Source organism: Dermacentor albipictus, chromosome 6 (assembly GCF_038994185.2).
Source record: "Dermacentor albipictus isolate Rhodes 1998 colony chromosome 6, USDA_Dalb.pri_finalv2, whole genome shotgun sequence".
Taxonomy (NCBI): domain Eukaryota; kingdom Metazoa; phylum Arthropoda; class Arachnida; order Ixodida; family Ixodidae; genus Dermacentor; species Dermacentor albipictus.
The window spans coordinates 105479308-105496095 of record NC_091826.1 but is presented as its reverse complement, the minus strand read 5'-3'; the positions used below and the strand labels follow the sequence as shown (position 1 = coordinate 105496095).

At 45.9% G+C, this 16788-nt stretch overlaps 1 protein-coding gene across 2 annotated transcripts in view; it reads left to right on the top strand.

Annotated features, from left to right (window-relative positions):
• The window catches only part of LOC135904998 (uncharacterized), a 56362-nt gene that overhangs the window by 2754 nt on the left and 36820 nt on the right, over positions 1-16788 (top strand). Inside the window, exons 2-5 of one of the 2 annotated variants that reach the window (XM_065435995.1) lie at positions 4961-4993; positions 6915-6941; positions 7034-7055; positions 10042-10130. In XM_065435995.1, coding sequence (XP_065292067.1) covers positions 4961-4993; positions 6915-6941; positions 7034-7055; positions 10042-10130 — 171 coding nt within the window. The remainder of the gene's footprint in view (positions 1-4960; positions 4994-6914; positions 6942-7033; positions 7056-10041; positions 10131-16788) is intronic. The other variant, XM_065435997.1, reaches the window with a different exon arrangement.

Here is a 16788-nt window from a genome sequence, read left to right as displayed (position 1 = left end):
CGACCGGTTGCCCAATACCGCCGCGACATCTTCTTGCGAAGACCCGCCGCGGTTCGTTCAGCCCGCAGGACCGGAAGAAATAACGCGCATCGTTCGCCGTGAGCTTGAGGCCATGGCCTCGGCTCCCGTTCGTTCAGACTGTCGGGAAAGCGTACCCGCTATCTCCCTTATACAAGCGGTCGTTCGGGAGGAAATAGCAAGTTTGGGCATTCCATCTCTCTGCTCAGTCCGCCATACCAACACCTACCAAATTTCTCCGACCGCTCGCTCCCGGACGCAAAGCTTTCCACCACTCCGTCGCAACCCAGCTGAATGGCGCACAGCGGATGATAAACCCATCTGTTTTAATTGTTCCGGTATTGGACACATCGCCCGTCATTGCCGCAACCACTGGTCGTCGCCTCCTCGGTGGTCGTCTCCGAGTCACTACAGCCAAGTACCCGACAATCGCACTTTCTCGCCCTATACGCCGACTAGGAACATCAACGCCGACAGTGCTCCACCAAGATCCAGCCGATCCCCGTATCCGCAAGGTCGTAGGTCCCGTTCGCCTCTCGTTCACCGCTCTTCGTCCCCTTCTGCAACCGGTCGCTTCGCTTCGGGAAACTAGGCGGTGCAGCTCCCGGAGGTAAAGCTGCAACTCCGACCCGGCCCACAAATCCTCTATTGACCCTGCCTACATGTGGAAACCTGCTGGACATTGAAGTCGATGGCGTTCCTGTTAGATCTCTCGTTGATACAGGAGCGCAGCTTTCAGTTATGAGCGCTGCTCTCCGCCGCCGGCTCAAAAAGGTTCTGACCCCCGCCGTACCGTGCACCGTGCGAGTCGCCGATGGGAGTACGTCACCTGTCCTTGGAATGTGCACAGCACGTGTGACCATTGGGGGCCATTATACCGTTGTTCTATTTATCGTCCTTGAACACTGCCCACACGACCTAATTCTCGGCCTCGACTTCCTTTCGAAACACTCTGCCCAAATTGACTGCTCCGCAGGTGTTGTACAGTTGGACCTGCCGCTTCCTGCCGACGCAACCACTTGTGCTCCACACCGCTTATGTGCTGCTGAATTTGCAAGGCTGTCTCCACAGGCTGCCACAAATGTCCTGCTGACGCCCTGTCCTCCCGTACCTGATGGCGAGTACGTCCTGTCGCCGCTTACTGACGTGGTTTTGTCGCGTAATATTGCCCTACCGAGCACCTTAATTCGGATCCGCGAAAACTGCGCTCGCGTGCCCATCCTCAACTTTGGGTTCTCGTCACATGTTTTGCCACACGGTATCGCCATAGCGCATATCACTCCTTTGGAAGAATTTCAGATTTCTTTTTTGACCTCTGAATCCTTCCTCAGTACGAACGGACCTTTGTCATCCACTCCTTCGTACTCGACGCCTGCGGACGATGTTTCTAAGATGATCGCCCCCGACCTTCCTTCCGAGCAAACAACAGCTCTTCGTCATCTCCTGTCATCTTATCGGGACATCTTTGATTTGGACGACCGTCCACTTGGCCAGACATCTGTTGTCACGCATCGCATCAACACCGGTGACGCCAGCCCCATTCATAGGCGGCCATATCGTGTCTCGGCGACAGAAAGGGCCATCATACAGAAAGAAGTAGACAGGATGATGGACAAGGACATCATTGAACCCTCCAGTAGCCCGTGGGCATCACCGGTTGTCTTAGTAAAGAAAAAAGATAACTCGTGGCGCTTCTGCGTTGACTACCGTCACCTCAACCGGATAACAAAGAAGGATGTTTATCCCTTGCCTCGCATTGATGACGCTCTTGACTGCCTTCACGGATCCCAATACTTTTCATGAATTGACCTCCGCTCCGGCTATTGGCAGATTAGCGTCGATGAGATGGATCGCGAGAAAACCGCCTTTGTCACACCGGACGGTCTGTACCAATTTAAAGTCATGCCCTTTGGATTATGCAATGCGCCAGCTACATTCGAGCGCATGATGGACTCTCTCTTGCGCGGCTTGAAGTGGTCTACATGCCTGTGTTACCTCGACGATGTGATTGTGTTTTCGCCGAACTTTGAGAGCCACCTGCGGCGCCTCACAACCATACTCTCCGTGTTTCGCAGGGCTGGCCTTCAGCTAAACTCCTCCAAGTGCCATTTCGGTCGCCGTGAAATTAACATGCTTGGTCATCTCGTCAACGCCGCCGGAATCCAACCTGATCCACAGAAAGTTCACGCCGTGCGAAATTTTCCTGTACCTTGTTCAACGAACGATGTCCGTAGTTTTCTGGGCTTATGCTCTTATTTTCGGCGATTTGTGAAAAATTTTGCGGACATCGCTCACCCTCTCACTGACCTTCTTAAGAAAGACGCCTCTTTCTCTTGGGGACCGCTACAGGAGAAAGCCTTCTCTACCCTGATTGAGCGGCTTACCACTTCCCCGATTCTCTCCCACTTTGACCCTTCTGCGCCCACTGAAGTACGAACTGACGCGAGTGGTCATGGCATCGGCGCTGTCCTCGCTCAGCGTCAACAGGGCCAAGACCGTGTCATCGCTTACGCTAGCCGCCGCCTTTCTACGCCCGAGCGAAATTACTCCATTACTGAGAGAGAATGTCTCGCGCTCGTATGGGCGGTCGCGAAATTTCGCCCGTACCTTTTCGGTCGGAGCTTCTGCATTGTCACCGACCATCACGCCCTCTGCTGGCTCTCCTCTTTGAAGGACCCAACTGGACGACTTGCACGTTGGGCATTGCGCCTACAAGAATATACATTTTCTATTATATATAAGTCAGGACGCCTGCATAAAGACGCTGACTGCCTGTCCCGCAATCCCGTGGATCAACCGGACGATACCGATGCAGACTCGGACATCAGTATTCTGTCCCTCTCCGGCTTCCTCCACATTGGCGACGAGCAGCGCAAGGATCCTGTTCTTCGAACACTTATGGAACGCCTAAGCTCCTCGCCCAATGACCCGTCCCTTCGGATGTTCACCTTGCGCGATGGAACTTTATACCGTCGTAGCGTTCGTCCTGACGGCCCGGAGCTCCTCCTAGTCGTCCCCAAGCACCTTCGACTCACCGTGCTCCAGCAACTTCATGACGCTCCTACTGCTGGACATCTGGGCGTCACTCGTACTTACGACCACCTGCGGCGCCGCTTCTTCTGGCCTGGCATTTATCGCTCTGTGCGCCGTTATGCCGCTTCTTGCGACCTGTGTCAGCGCCGGAAGACGCCTGCTATGCCTCCCGCTGGTTTGCTTCAACCCATTGATATACCTACAGAGCCCTTCTTCCGTGTGGGCCTCGACCTCCTTGGTCCGTTTCCAATTTCCATCAAAGGAAACAAATGGATTGCTGTAGCAACCGATTATGCCACTAGATATGCCATCGCACGAGCCCTGCCAACCAGCTGCGCTACAGATGTCGCCGACTTCTTACTAAAAGACGTCATCCTGCACCACGGCGCCCCTCGCCAGTTGCTGACGGATCGCGGCCGCTACTTTCTATCGAAGGTCGTCGATGATCTGCTCCGCTCCTGTTCTACAGAACATCGGATTGCTACCGCGTACCACCCTCAAACGAACGGCCTCACCGAGCGACTCAACCGCACACTCACTGAAATGCTCGCCATGTACGTTTCCAACGATCACCGCGACTGGGACGTCGCTTTACCATACGTCACTTTCGCATACAACTCGTCCCGTCACGACACGGCCGGATTTTCACCATTTTTCTTTTTGTACGGCCGCGACCCCACCTTGCCTTTTGACACGTTGCTACCTTCCGCAGTACAGTCACCCAGCACTGCTTACGCTCGCGATGCTATTGACTTAGCCGCCCAGGCCCGAGATGTCGCCCGTCATCGCCTCACAGTCTCGCAAGCTTCTCAAAAGCGACGCTACGACCTTCGGCACTGAGACCACCATTTTTCACCTGGTTCCCTTGTCCTTCTCTGGACGCCTTCACCTCGTGTCGGCTTGTCGGAAAAATTACTGTCCCGTTTTTCTGGTCCGTACCAGATCTTACGCCAACTGTCCGACGTGACCTACGAGATCGCCCCACTCGGTCAGCCTTCCGTGCCTCCCAACTTAACCAGTGATGTTGTTCACGTCACCAGGCTCAAGCCCTATGTCCCCCCAATAAGTGAGGCTGTTTAACTTGCACCGGGACGGAGCTCCCCCACCGGGAGGGTGATGTTACGGTGAAGTGAAGGAAGACGTTGAATTGGACTAGAGAAAGACGAAGTCTGGCGGTTGCCTGAACGCCATATCCATCATTTGTAAATATAAGTTATTTTACACTCGTGGGCCTGCTTTCTTCCCGCAACAATATTATCCCCATGGCAGAAAAGGCCCTAATTCTCATATCTCTATGTTCGGGAACAACTTGCATGGAGAGCAGATGCAATGCAATGTTATGGGTGGAGCTTGAATATAATGGTTAGGTTGTCACGAAGTACAGAGGGCACAGCTCCTTCTCTGGTGCGCTTAAATTTTACATCACTGCTCACACAACACTTCGTGCGGACAGTGCGATATCGTATTGCGTCCACCATTTGTTGGCGAAATGTGGAAGCAGCGCTTTTTATAGCGTGCAGTGGGGCCCACTCTTAAAGTAAACACTTCAATGTCAGGCTCACACTATGATAACACTCCAGACACAAGCGTCGGCTGAAGTTATCCCAATGCAGCGTGCAGAAGTGTGTAATAGACCCAGTGCCACAAATCACAACTGATGTGCTACACAGCCAGGCAACGGCACACGTACTAGGCAAGTTGGCACGTACTATACACTAACATGTTCCCTTGAAAGATGGGCGAAACAGTTAGTGTTGTGATGTGCCCTCCCCCCCCCCCCCCCCCAAAGAAAAAGAAAGAAAAAAGGAAGAACGGTGTACAGATTTCAACACTGAAATCTCACATGCTGCTGATGCCAGTGCCAAGCTCAAGCTCACCTTAACACAATTTTTTTTCTTTTCGCCAACAGAGATGGGAACCGAGGAGCAACTAGAAATTCCAGGTGAGCCTGTCATACGTGCTATGCAGGTTTATGAGTGGTGAATACAATTATGCAAATAGTATCGCCGAGGTCCAGTAGACCTTTGTATACCTTCCTTTGAGGTGCATGTACGACAGTGACAAATATGCCGATCAGTGCGAAACACTGAAATGAAACACACCGAGAGGTACAGTCGAGTGCTATCTTTCAGTTATCTTTAATTGATGGTTAATCACATATCTATATGTGCTTCCTCAGCTGCCGTCGTACATGAAGAGGAAGTAATAGTAAAATTACAGGAGGATTAAACCTAGAAAAATCGAAACAGCGCCAATAGGGACTTAAAATGAAGGGAAATATCATATGAGCCCAACCTACATCAAATATTAACGATAATCAAGCTATTTGTGAGATAGCAGCAAAGAAGTATGTCTCACATAGCCACGTTATACTTTTTGTGCTCGATAACGTTATCTGTTGGTTTCCCTTTGTGACTGTCCCCTCGATGTTTGGTGTTTTATTTCTTTTGTTACGTGTTACGTCACCAGGCAAGGCATAGAGGCTACGCCAGGCATTTGAGGACATAATGATGGCTTCAGAAAACGCAAAGATGTTTCAGACAAGAAGTCGTTTGTCTCAATTTCTTTAAATTTTATCCCTTAACCGCTGTTTTCTGAGCCCCTTGAAGAAGGCTATCTTCAGTCTCAATTATCGACTGAATTCCTCTTCTGTAGCAAATGCACGTTGGGACTTGATAGTGTGTGTAGATATTGTGTGGTGCTTTCGCAACAGGAGCCTTAGGCAATATTTTATCCTTGTGTCATTATTAGTCTCTCAGTGACGGCCCCCCGCAGCCCCCCTACACAACGCGGCGTTAGCACACTGCTGTAAAGACCAAGACGCCATGTTGGAGGTGACGCGGTCGCACATGTTCACAGCCAGCCTCTGTTCGACGCAGCAGGCCTTGTAGGATCAAGGAAAATAATCAATTGGGAGTAGTGCCTATTGACATCGTGCACAGAATGCTCGGCTGCTGCCTCGATGCTGCTCCACAATGTCTATGATTAGCTTTTCGGTGTACTCCAGCATCTAAGCCTCCACCTGCTTGAGCAAGTCAGTCGCCTGAATGGCGTGTCTGACCAGTGCCAGCGCTTGTTGCCTTTTGTTTCACACAAAAAGGCTATGGGCTGTTGTTACGCCTCCGCCATATTGAATAAATAGATAAAGTAAATAAATAAATGAATGAATGAATGAATAAATAAATAGATAAATAAGTAAGTAAGTAAATAAATAAAAAATAAATAAATAAATAATAAGGTGTTATTTAGCAAGCTGGCACTCTCCCTGTCGTTGGGCTCCGCGTGTAAGCGTACGGCTTAATTGCTTGTGTTAAATTGGAACCACAAATGTTCAATTCATTGTGCCAAATAAGCGACAGTACAGGGATTAATGGAGGCGCAGATGCGCCTAGACAATTTTTGTGCAAAGAGCGATCCGAAAGCCGTGTTTTCACATATATCGCGAATGTCGTATAACTATATATATACCTAGATGTGTGTGTAACGTGCTGAATTAGAATGGTGTTTTGTAAGCGCTTTTTCTCCTGTCCTGTCATCTGTGTTAAAAGGATGCTTGCATGAAGATTTCGGCGTTTCAATATTTTGTTTACATTAAAGAGTGTAGGCAACCTTAACGCCATAGGGTAAGTACAAGCAAACCTCAGAGAGCCCTAAATAATTCACCATGCAAGCTTTTCTTTCTCGGGACGGGAATGTGTTATGACGTCATGACGTGCGTTCACGTGGAAGCAGAATGTTGCGACATTTGGGGGCACTCGCTCCGGCTCGCTCGGCCGTCCGCTATGCTGCCACATTGGGCCACAAGTTTTTGCGATTCGCCACTTGGATCAGTGCAAAAAAGAACAAATATTTTTTATTCGCAGATCAGTCCATCGCACAGAATACTGAGGGTAAGTACTGTGCATTAGCAAGGATTATAAAGCAAGTCAAAGCTATAAGCTTACAGTTACCCTTGTTTTGCGCTTGTATTTTGCTCTCACAGTGTCAGAGTCGCGACCGCATACGTAAGTGAACAAAAAAACACTTTTTTCAGTAAATTTTGGTCATTATTGTGTAGCACGCAAACTTAACGCCTGTGCACTTCCTGAACTTGGCTGAGACAAAAGACGAGGAGGATTGCCCTGGCTGTTGACAGGGCTGCATTTGTTCACTAGTAAAAGCTACATTTCCCCTGAGGCACGGTTGTTGAGTACGTGCACACCTGTAAGCAAGAAGATGCGTGTGACCGTTTTGGCGAAAAAAAAAGTGAAGTTAATCGATGTTCACGCGCAGAAACTGAAATTGACGAGTGCCGTGGAAAATTTGCATTCATAGGCATTCACTGAAGGTATAGTCGACCGTTTCTTTAACAGTACCGCGCGAGCGTTGACTGCCTGGTCGACCGGTCAGGGCCTTCTTACCGCGCGAAGCGACGAGATCAGCAGGAGTGTAGCGCATGCGCACCAAGATCGCTGGAAGCGCTAGTTTCGTCTGCTAGGCTCCTTCCATGCCAGCACCACACAGCCCGTGGCACGGTCAACTCGGTGCAAGTTCCGCGGCTTGTCGGAGACAACGACTGCCAGTGAAGTTCGTGCGCATGCGCAGCTCTTGCTGACCTCGTCGCTTCGCGCGGTTAGAAGGCACTGACCGACCGGCCAGTCGCCGCTTGAGCGGTACTGCTAAAGAATCGGTCGACTGTAGAATCATCATACGCGCAGCATGAAATAACCTTTATTGCAGAAATCCAACACAGTGAACTCTTGCTGACGGGGGAGCACGTCTGGTATGTTCTCGGACAACACGCTACAGTAGCGCGTTCAAGCAGAGTAAAAAAAAAAAAGTGCGTAGAGCTGCTCTAATGCATAGTTTCAGCTCTAGGAGGCGAGTTGTTCAGTTCGCGCAGCTAATTAGTGCTCTCTTATTGATGGCGTAACAGAAAAAAAAAATGGCCACTAATGTCGCGTGGCGCGCACGTATGACATCGAAAACGCATTTTTGACCCATCCATTAAACAGATGCTCAGGTTGAGTCAATTTTATAAGGGAAAGATTAGTGTAGATTTGCTGGGGGGAAATTTCGGAGATATCTAATTGACGGATAGGGAAGCAGAAGGAAGTAGAAGAGAGACAACCAAGAATTGAAATCTGACTCTTAATAATATGTTGCAAATGTATATGGCTAGATAAACGCTGAGATATCAAATGAAATACACAATCATACAAGAAAGATAACGTTCAAAAACATTATTGTGTACAAATAAGATGCGAGGTTGCTTTTAGTTAAAAGATAGCGGTTAAGTTACAGCTGTAAAAAACTAATTACACTTATTTTGCATAGAAAGCCAGATGAACAGAAACACATGTGCTACAAGACTACTAAATAATATTTACCAATTAAATCAGCTTGTAGCATCTGAAAAGAATGATAAGAAAAGTGGAATGTTTTATATTTCTTATCCTGGTAGTTTATGCAAGTAGGACATGACGAATAATTTTGATCGGCACTTTCCAATATATTGGCGCTATACTAATGTAGCCTTCGATGAGAAGTTTGTGAAATCGCCATGGCGGCCAGACTATGAAACGCCTATTCAGTGAAATACTATATTTACATATCCACGTGCAGTTTGTGTTAATACTAGTACTTCCAGTGATTGAATCATTACATTACTTAATCTACTTCCTACTAGACAATTGCCGTGAAGTGACATATTTAAATTGAATAATTTTTTTTCTAAATTGGAATGTTCTTAAGACACTGCTGCTTTACGCTACAAATGAAGTTAGTTAAAGAGATGACTTCATATATCTGAGGGAAAAAAATGGGGCTAACTCGGTTGACCTTCATATGGTTCATAGCGCAAATTGGGTATTAAATGAACAATACCATTCTAAGAGAGCTTAACAAGAATGTCTGTTTGGGTACAGGGCCATTGCAAAATGTATACCATTAGACTGTATTAGGGAAGAAACTGAACGAAAATATGTCTGCATATTGTGAGGGACAAACCTCCCTTAATAAGGTACGGCACCATTTTCGCAGTGTTGAAAGTACTACGAAATTCTTTTCGCGCTTTCAATGACTTCTTGTGCCATAATATGCATATTTATATATTTACCCATATGTTTAGAGTATGGTGCGCACTTTGAGGACTCGCATAACGTGGTTAATATACGACTGATGACGTATCACCACAGCTGACGAGTTAGGAACGTGAGGGTTTAGGGCCGCAGCTGGTGAGAATTACTTGTAACATTCTAACCAATGTTTGTGAGTAAGAAGAAAAGGCCGTTACTAAGCAAGTAAGTATGAAAATATTTCAAACGCGAGGAAAGCGCTTGACCGTAGAAAAACAAGTGGAGTGTTGAATGTCGGCGGGTGGAGCATTATCGTGAGCTGCCTTGTCAATATAACAGTGCTAATAGGAAGTTAGAGAAGTGAGTACCCAAAAGTGCGAGCCCTATCCAAAGTTTGATGAATAAAGCGAGAAATAAAGGAAAAGGAGGTCGTTCAAGTAAATAAATATGAAGGAACTGTTAAACTGTGGGAGTGCTGTTAAGCTGTGGCCGAGTATGGGTGCGGTACGGAATAGCGTCACTTCTTTAAGCTCTATTAACAAGTTCATTCACCGGCCCAATAGCGTCTTATTTCTTTTTTTTATTTCTGGTGTTTTCCGCGCCAGAACCACGATACGATTATAAGGACCGCTGTAGGGTGGTCTCCGAAATAATTTTCACTACCCGGGGCTCTTTGACGTGCCTCAAATGCATGGTGCGTCGGGCGTTCTTCGCATTTAGCTGCCATGGAAATGCGGCCGCCGGGGTCGCGATTTGATCCTCCGCGTCCTCGGGCTTAGCGGCGCAACATCAAAGCCGCTACGCCATACACAGCCGGTTTGATTGTGTTCAGCTATCAGAGGAGCGCGCGTAAAGGCATGTATACTTGCGAACGCCGCTCTGAAACGGATGCCGTTCCACGCTTTTTTTATTCGACCCATTTCTTCCAACGCAGCGGCGGCCAACGACCCAAATGGGTCGCGTACTCTGCGCCACTCATCATTCTGCTCGCCTTCGTGGTCACCATGGTAGCACTGTCAAACAGTACGTATGGTCGCTTTTGCAATCTTCAATTTGAAAACAACAACACAATACAAAACGAATCCGTTTTCTGAAATTACTTTGTGATGCAGCCGGTGTAAGAGAATCGCGGTGCAGAGCCACACTGCAAAAATATTTGCACCCTTCAATGCGTTTGCTTGTCAGACGGGTGACATCCCTGCCGTTAGGGCTTTGCAATAACTTTTAGGGGATGGCAACGTGCGATGATAACAGCCGTAGTTGAAAACTATGTAATCGTTCTGGCAGCCTAGGGCACACAGCAATATTCGTCAGGAGAATTTCACAGGGATATACATGAAACTTCATTTAATGCTCTTTTTATGTCGCCTTTCACAGCTGTCATCATCTTGACATGCTAGAAAGAATCGGGAAACAAGATGGCACAATTGGTTCCCACTAACAATATGACCAAACGTGTGGGTGGTGGCCCATTGCGACAGCTGAACACCCTTTACACATCCATAAAGGTTTAAATATGTTTAGAGTGCACCGTTTCTGTTCTTTGGCAGACTGCGGGCACTACGGTTCCCCAAACAGGGTGGGCAAAAAATGACGCGGGTACAATGACGAACTTTGAGAGTCGATGGTATGCGAAACGTTCTGTGGGTAGCTGGCTATACCCAGCGTCGCTTGGGATTCTGTGAACAGTTTTCAGATGGGCCCAGATGTTTGTGTAAGGCGAGAAATTGTTTGTGCGTGTTGCGCGAGTGCGTGTGGCGACAGTATAGAGAGGCGATGAGGAGGATGATGACGATGTGTGACGGCGACAGAATAATGGTTAATTTATTGTAATGCGGCAAAAAAAGAAACATTACAAGCTGATCCTGACGAGCTGGCTGGATTTCTCAGGGAGCCAACTTCGGAGAAGTAATAACTTTTATTGAAGAGGCCCCAGACGATGGCCAAGCAAGCCTACCTATCGCAAAGCGCCTGTTGCCAGGCGAAGGCGGCTTCGCCATAAGACACGTTCCTAAAGCTGCTTGATGCTTCTCGCTTCGTTTCGATTCTTTAAGCCATGGTGTTTACCGCCCACGCTCGCATTTTGTCTCGCGAAGCAACATTTCTAAGCGCCAGACAGGCCGTCGGTAGCTGTTCAAACATTTCTAAGCGCTAGACAGTCCGTCGATAGCTGTTCAAGACATAAGAATTTCTTACAACAATTACTACAGGGAACTCTGAGGCCACGAATTATATCGCTGTACACTTTCTGAAGCCAGCCTGTTCTCTTGGTCAAGTCAAGTCAAGTCAAGTCAAGTCCCTCTTGGGAGTCAAGTGTTGCCCTTATTCCATCGGAACTTATCTTGGTAAATATTTTGTAGAACACTGGAAGTAAGCTAACTGGTCTATAAAATAAAAGAAACGTAAAAATTATAGGCCCATTAGCTTACTCTCAGTATTGTACAAAATATTCACCGAGATAACTTCCAATAGAATAAAGGCATCACTTGAATCCAATCAACCAAGAGAACAGGCTGGCTTCATGAAGAGATACTGTACAATGGATCGCATGATCAATCAGTTATGCGAGAAATCTGCAGAGTACAGCCAGCCTCTCCATACGCCTTTCATAGATAACAAAAATACATTTGATGCAGTAGAGATAACAACAGTCTTAGAGGCATTATGTAATCAACGAGTACGGGAAGCTTACGTAAATATCTTGGAAAATATCTACAGAGATTGCACAGCTACCTAAATTCTCCACAGGAAAAGTAGAAAGAGACATATCAAGAAAGGGGTAAGACAAGGAGACACAATCTCCCCAATGCATGCTTAGAAGAAGTATTCAAATTTTTAACCGGTGAAGGCTTGGGAGTAAGGATCAACGGCGAATATCTCGGCAACCTTACATTTGCAGATGACATTGTCCTGTTCAGCAACACTGGGGACAAAATACAATGAATTATTGAGGACCTTAACAGAAAGAGTATAAGAGTGGGGATAAAGATTAATATGCAGAAGACAAAGATAATGATCAATAGCCGGGCAAGGAAACAAACGTTCAGGATCGCCAGTCAGTCGCTAGTGTCTGTGAAGAAGTACGTTTACCTAGGTCAATTACGGTACTCAGAGGGAACCCTTATTATGAGAAGGAAATTCATAGAAGAATAAAAATGGATTGGATCACATACGGCAGGCATCGTCAGATCCTGACTGCAAGCTTACCTTTTCATTAAAAGGAAAGGTGTACAATCAGTGCATTTTACCGGCGCTGACATATGGCGCAGAAACTTGGAGGCTGACAAAGAAGCTTGAGAACAAGTTAAGGACCGAGCAAAGAGAAATGGAACAAAGACTGCTAGGCATAACGTTAAGAAATAGAAAGGAAGCGGTTTGAATCGGAGAGCAAACGGGGATAGCCGATATTTGAATAGAGATTAGGAGAAAGAAATGGAGCTGGGCAGGTCATGCAATGTGTAGGTTAGGCAACCGGTACACCATTAAGGTCACAGAATGGGTGCCAGGAGAAGGAAAGTACAATCTAGGACGGCAGAAGACTAGGCAGGGTTATGAAATGAAGAAATTCGCAGGTGCTAGTTGGAATTGGTTGGCCCAGGACAGGATTAACTGGCGAGTACAGAGACGCCTTCACCCTGCAGTGGACATAAAGCAGGCGCCAACGGCGGTGGCGGCGCCACCGCCGCCGTTGCCGTTGCTGCTGCTGCCGCTGCTGCCGCTGTTGCTGCTGCTGATGATGATAGCAGTGCATAGATTTGTCGAATCCTGAGCTTGTACAATCGAATGTCTTTGTTATCTTATTTATTACTTTTTACGTTGCTAAATTTCAAAACAATTACGGTTTTCTTGACACAGCTAGATAATTAGTTTCTCGTTTCATGTGTCATCATTGCCATCAAATTGCTACATCCATTACGCAATAGTTTGCTTAAATTTCTCCATTTGCGAAGTTATAAAGTCCTCTGAAGCGAGAAGGACAAAATTGGGCGAATACATTTACATGTACCACAATCCAATAAATGTACTGTACACAATACATGTAGTATCCATGTACTACTACGAATATATCTACTATACTCATCGTTTTGACTGAACCGCCATGCTTGCCCCTTGTGTACCATAAAAAATGAATGTGAAAAAAAACCGCAGATAAATAAATTCTACTTCTGGTGCAAATTTTTTTATTGCGAGAAACAGAGATTCATAAATTTACAAAAAAAAGAATACGAAACGAACTTTTTATGATTAGGCTGAAAGGCATCGTTTCTCTTCTGTTTAACAGAAATGAACTTACGTACGATTAGGTAGAAAACTTAGCAATACTGTGAGCGAAATGAGATTTATACATCATGTTACTACCTTCAATGACATCAGTTTCGCCAAACTCTATAGCCAGATGCATCTCATGTGCACGAACGAAGTGGTCTTAATTTGCGAAACAGCGACAGCTGCTCATCGGTTGAGTCATGTCGCTCAGAGCACAGCTATATAAACTCGCAGAGGAATTACCCGGATGTCTCGAGCAGTGCCAGGTGTCTTGTGCCATCTGATGTGTTCTATGTAGCGAACTTACTTGTATTTGTGCAGATTTTTACAACTGCTTCCGAGCATTTGACTTTTTCGTACACCGTGAAAGCTGCCATCATGAGAGAAGCAAAAGTTGCTCTCTGCGCTAAGTAAACTATGCAATTTTTTTACTAAGGGAAAGGACCATCAACAGAAAATGTCAGTGAAACTACAGAAAACGCGAGAAACAGAAAAGGAAGGAAAATAGAAAAGCTGCGCTAAAGAATTGTCATCCTTTTCGTATTCTTATTTTCACAGGCCTTTTTTACAGTGTAGATATAGTACTGAATTTCCCTCAAGTAGGTGTCAGAAACTCTAAGGTACAAACTACAATCTCGATAACAATGTGCGCTGCTCTTCCGGCGAACTGTCTGCGCTATGTTTGGTAATCGGAACACGAAAGTAATCTCTAATATCTTAAATGTGAAAGCCGCTTTCAAGATCACGTATGTGCCTCTACGTCGTAATAATGCGTGGTTTTGCAACACGGGACTCAAAGATTGCAATGAGAGATTTCAGTGCAAATTCTTGCTAACTAGAGAACGGAGTGCGACAGCTACTCACGCTATTCGTAGTGTGTCGTGCAGCGCAGGAACTGCATTTTATGTATTTAGGATAGTAAATATCGATTTCCTGATTGTAGTATTTTTTTTGCGGCCGAGATGAATGCTTACGGAGTTTGTAATGTCTACGGAATTCGTTTTGTGCATGTGATAACAATTTTCCAAGAGAGAACCACCCGGACTGATTGCGCAGAGGCTGTATACGATATCTGGTTGCTATACATACCATATCGTATATATATATATATATATATATATATATATATATATATATATATATATATATATATATATATATATATATATATATATATATATATATATATATATATATACTATATATATATATATATATACGATATGGTTGCTCAGTGGCTATGGTGTTAGGCTGCTGAGCACGAGGTCGCGGGATCGAATCCCGGCCGTGGCAGCAGCATTTCGATGGGGGCGAAATGCGAGAACACCCGTGTACTTAGATTTAGGTATCCGTTAAAGAACCCCAGGTGGTCAAAATACTACGGCGTGCCTCAGAATCAGAAAGTGGCTTTGGCACGTAAAACCCCATTATTTTTTTTTTTTTAGTATGAGGCATACGGTGGCGTCATCGTGGCCGTTGGGGTGTAAAAACATCAGCGAGAATTCTGCTGATTGCCCCTACCAGGTTATATATAACATGTTCAATGCGGACCTGTGGAAGCAGCACAGGTCCGCATGAACAGGGCAGCAAAACAACTACGGTGATACTACGGGAATGATATGTATACTAACTAGAGCTTAGTAGCTGACTTTCATTTATTTCGAAAAGCATGCCTCTGAAGTACCTGCTGTAGAAAACACGGAGACGAAATAAACTGATAAAAGGAGTACAAATAATAATTCGAATAGCACTCTTTGCCTATTTCAGCCGCTTTGAATCAATCAATCAATCGATCAATCTATCAATCAACCAACCAACATGTGTGTTAACATGTGTTAGGGGTTGTGTTGCTGTAGCGGTCATTGCATCGTCGTGTTGCCAGCTTTCTCATGCGACTCTCTTCAAGCCGTCGCCATTACGTCCTTGTCCCGCTTATGTTTTAACCATTGTTATCACTTGAGTAATTTCATCCCATTGTTGCCTTGTCATCGTTGTCGTACCACCTTATTCGTTCGATCAACGTCAATCTTCCTTCTTCGTTGTATAGTAATCATAGTGTCGTCATTCATTCGTTATCACGCCACACTTTCCATGCTGACATCATCTGACACTCGCCACCATGCTTGCATCGTGAGGCCGTCGCCGTAATGCCGTCGTGGTCGCGTCATCGTCGTACCTCTAGCTTCGTCGTCCCACTCGCGTCATTCGGTCGTCGTCATGCCATAATCATTATGCGGATTTTATGTACGGTTATCGTCACGTCCTTGTCAGCTTACACTACTCGTCATCCCACAATCTTTATTGCACCATCGTCATAGAGTCGTAGTCATGCACTCGTTGCCATACCGTCCCCGGGATGCCGTGTCGATCGTTCCATCGTCCTCATTGTAACTTCGATACCCGATTCTCGTCATGCCATTGTGCCATTGTCTTCACTTCAGTATCGTCATCTGATTGCCGTCTGCCAGCCGTCGTCGTGCCACCTTCATCGATCTATTGACGTCATTCCTTGTTCGTCATTCAATCGTAATCACGCTGTCGCCATTCATTCTTAAATGTGCCGCTGATGACGTGTCGTCGTTGCCATTGTGTAGTCGTCACACAAATTCTATTATTGAATCCGTTATCATACCGTCTGGGTCGTGTCATCCTCGTCATTCCCGCTACTTTGCCCGCTTGTCGTTATACCCTCATCGTGGCGCTGTCGTCACCATCCCATTGATTTATGTCGTCGTCACGTTGCCGTCTTTAAAACGTTGTCATAACTTAAATATCCACACCTTAATGTCGTCATGCCGCCGTCCTTATACGCTTTCGTCATTCCATCGATAACATTCCTTTTGGACATTGCGTCGCCACTGCATCGGCATCATAGAGTCGTCTTCGTGCATCCATGCATATGGAGGCAAGACAGTGCCATAGGCAAGGGAGTGCCATAGCAAAGTGGGACAATATCAGATTAAGTGACATAGCCGAAGCAACAAGTCTCAGAATTACCACTACACGTGTCAAATAAGCATGACGTCGGGAATGCGGTCTGTCGCTAAATTGCTCGAGTCACAGTGAGATGAGTTCTGCCGTAATTTTCTATCTATCTATCTATCTATCTATCTATCTATCTATCTATCTATCTATCTATCTATCTATCTATCTATCTATCTATCTATCTATCTATCTATCTATCTATCTATCTATCTATCTATCTATCTATCTATCTATCTATCTATCTATCTATCTATCTATCTATCTATCTATCTATCTATCTATCTATCTATCTATCTGTCTGTCTGTCTGTCTGTCTGTCTGTCTGTCTGTCTGTCTGTCTGTCTGTCTGTCTGTCTGTCTGTCTCTCTATCTATCTATCTATCTATCTATCTATCTATCTATCTATCTATCTATCTATCTATCTATCTAT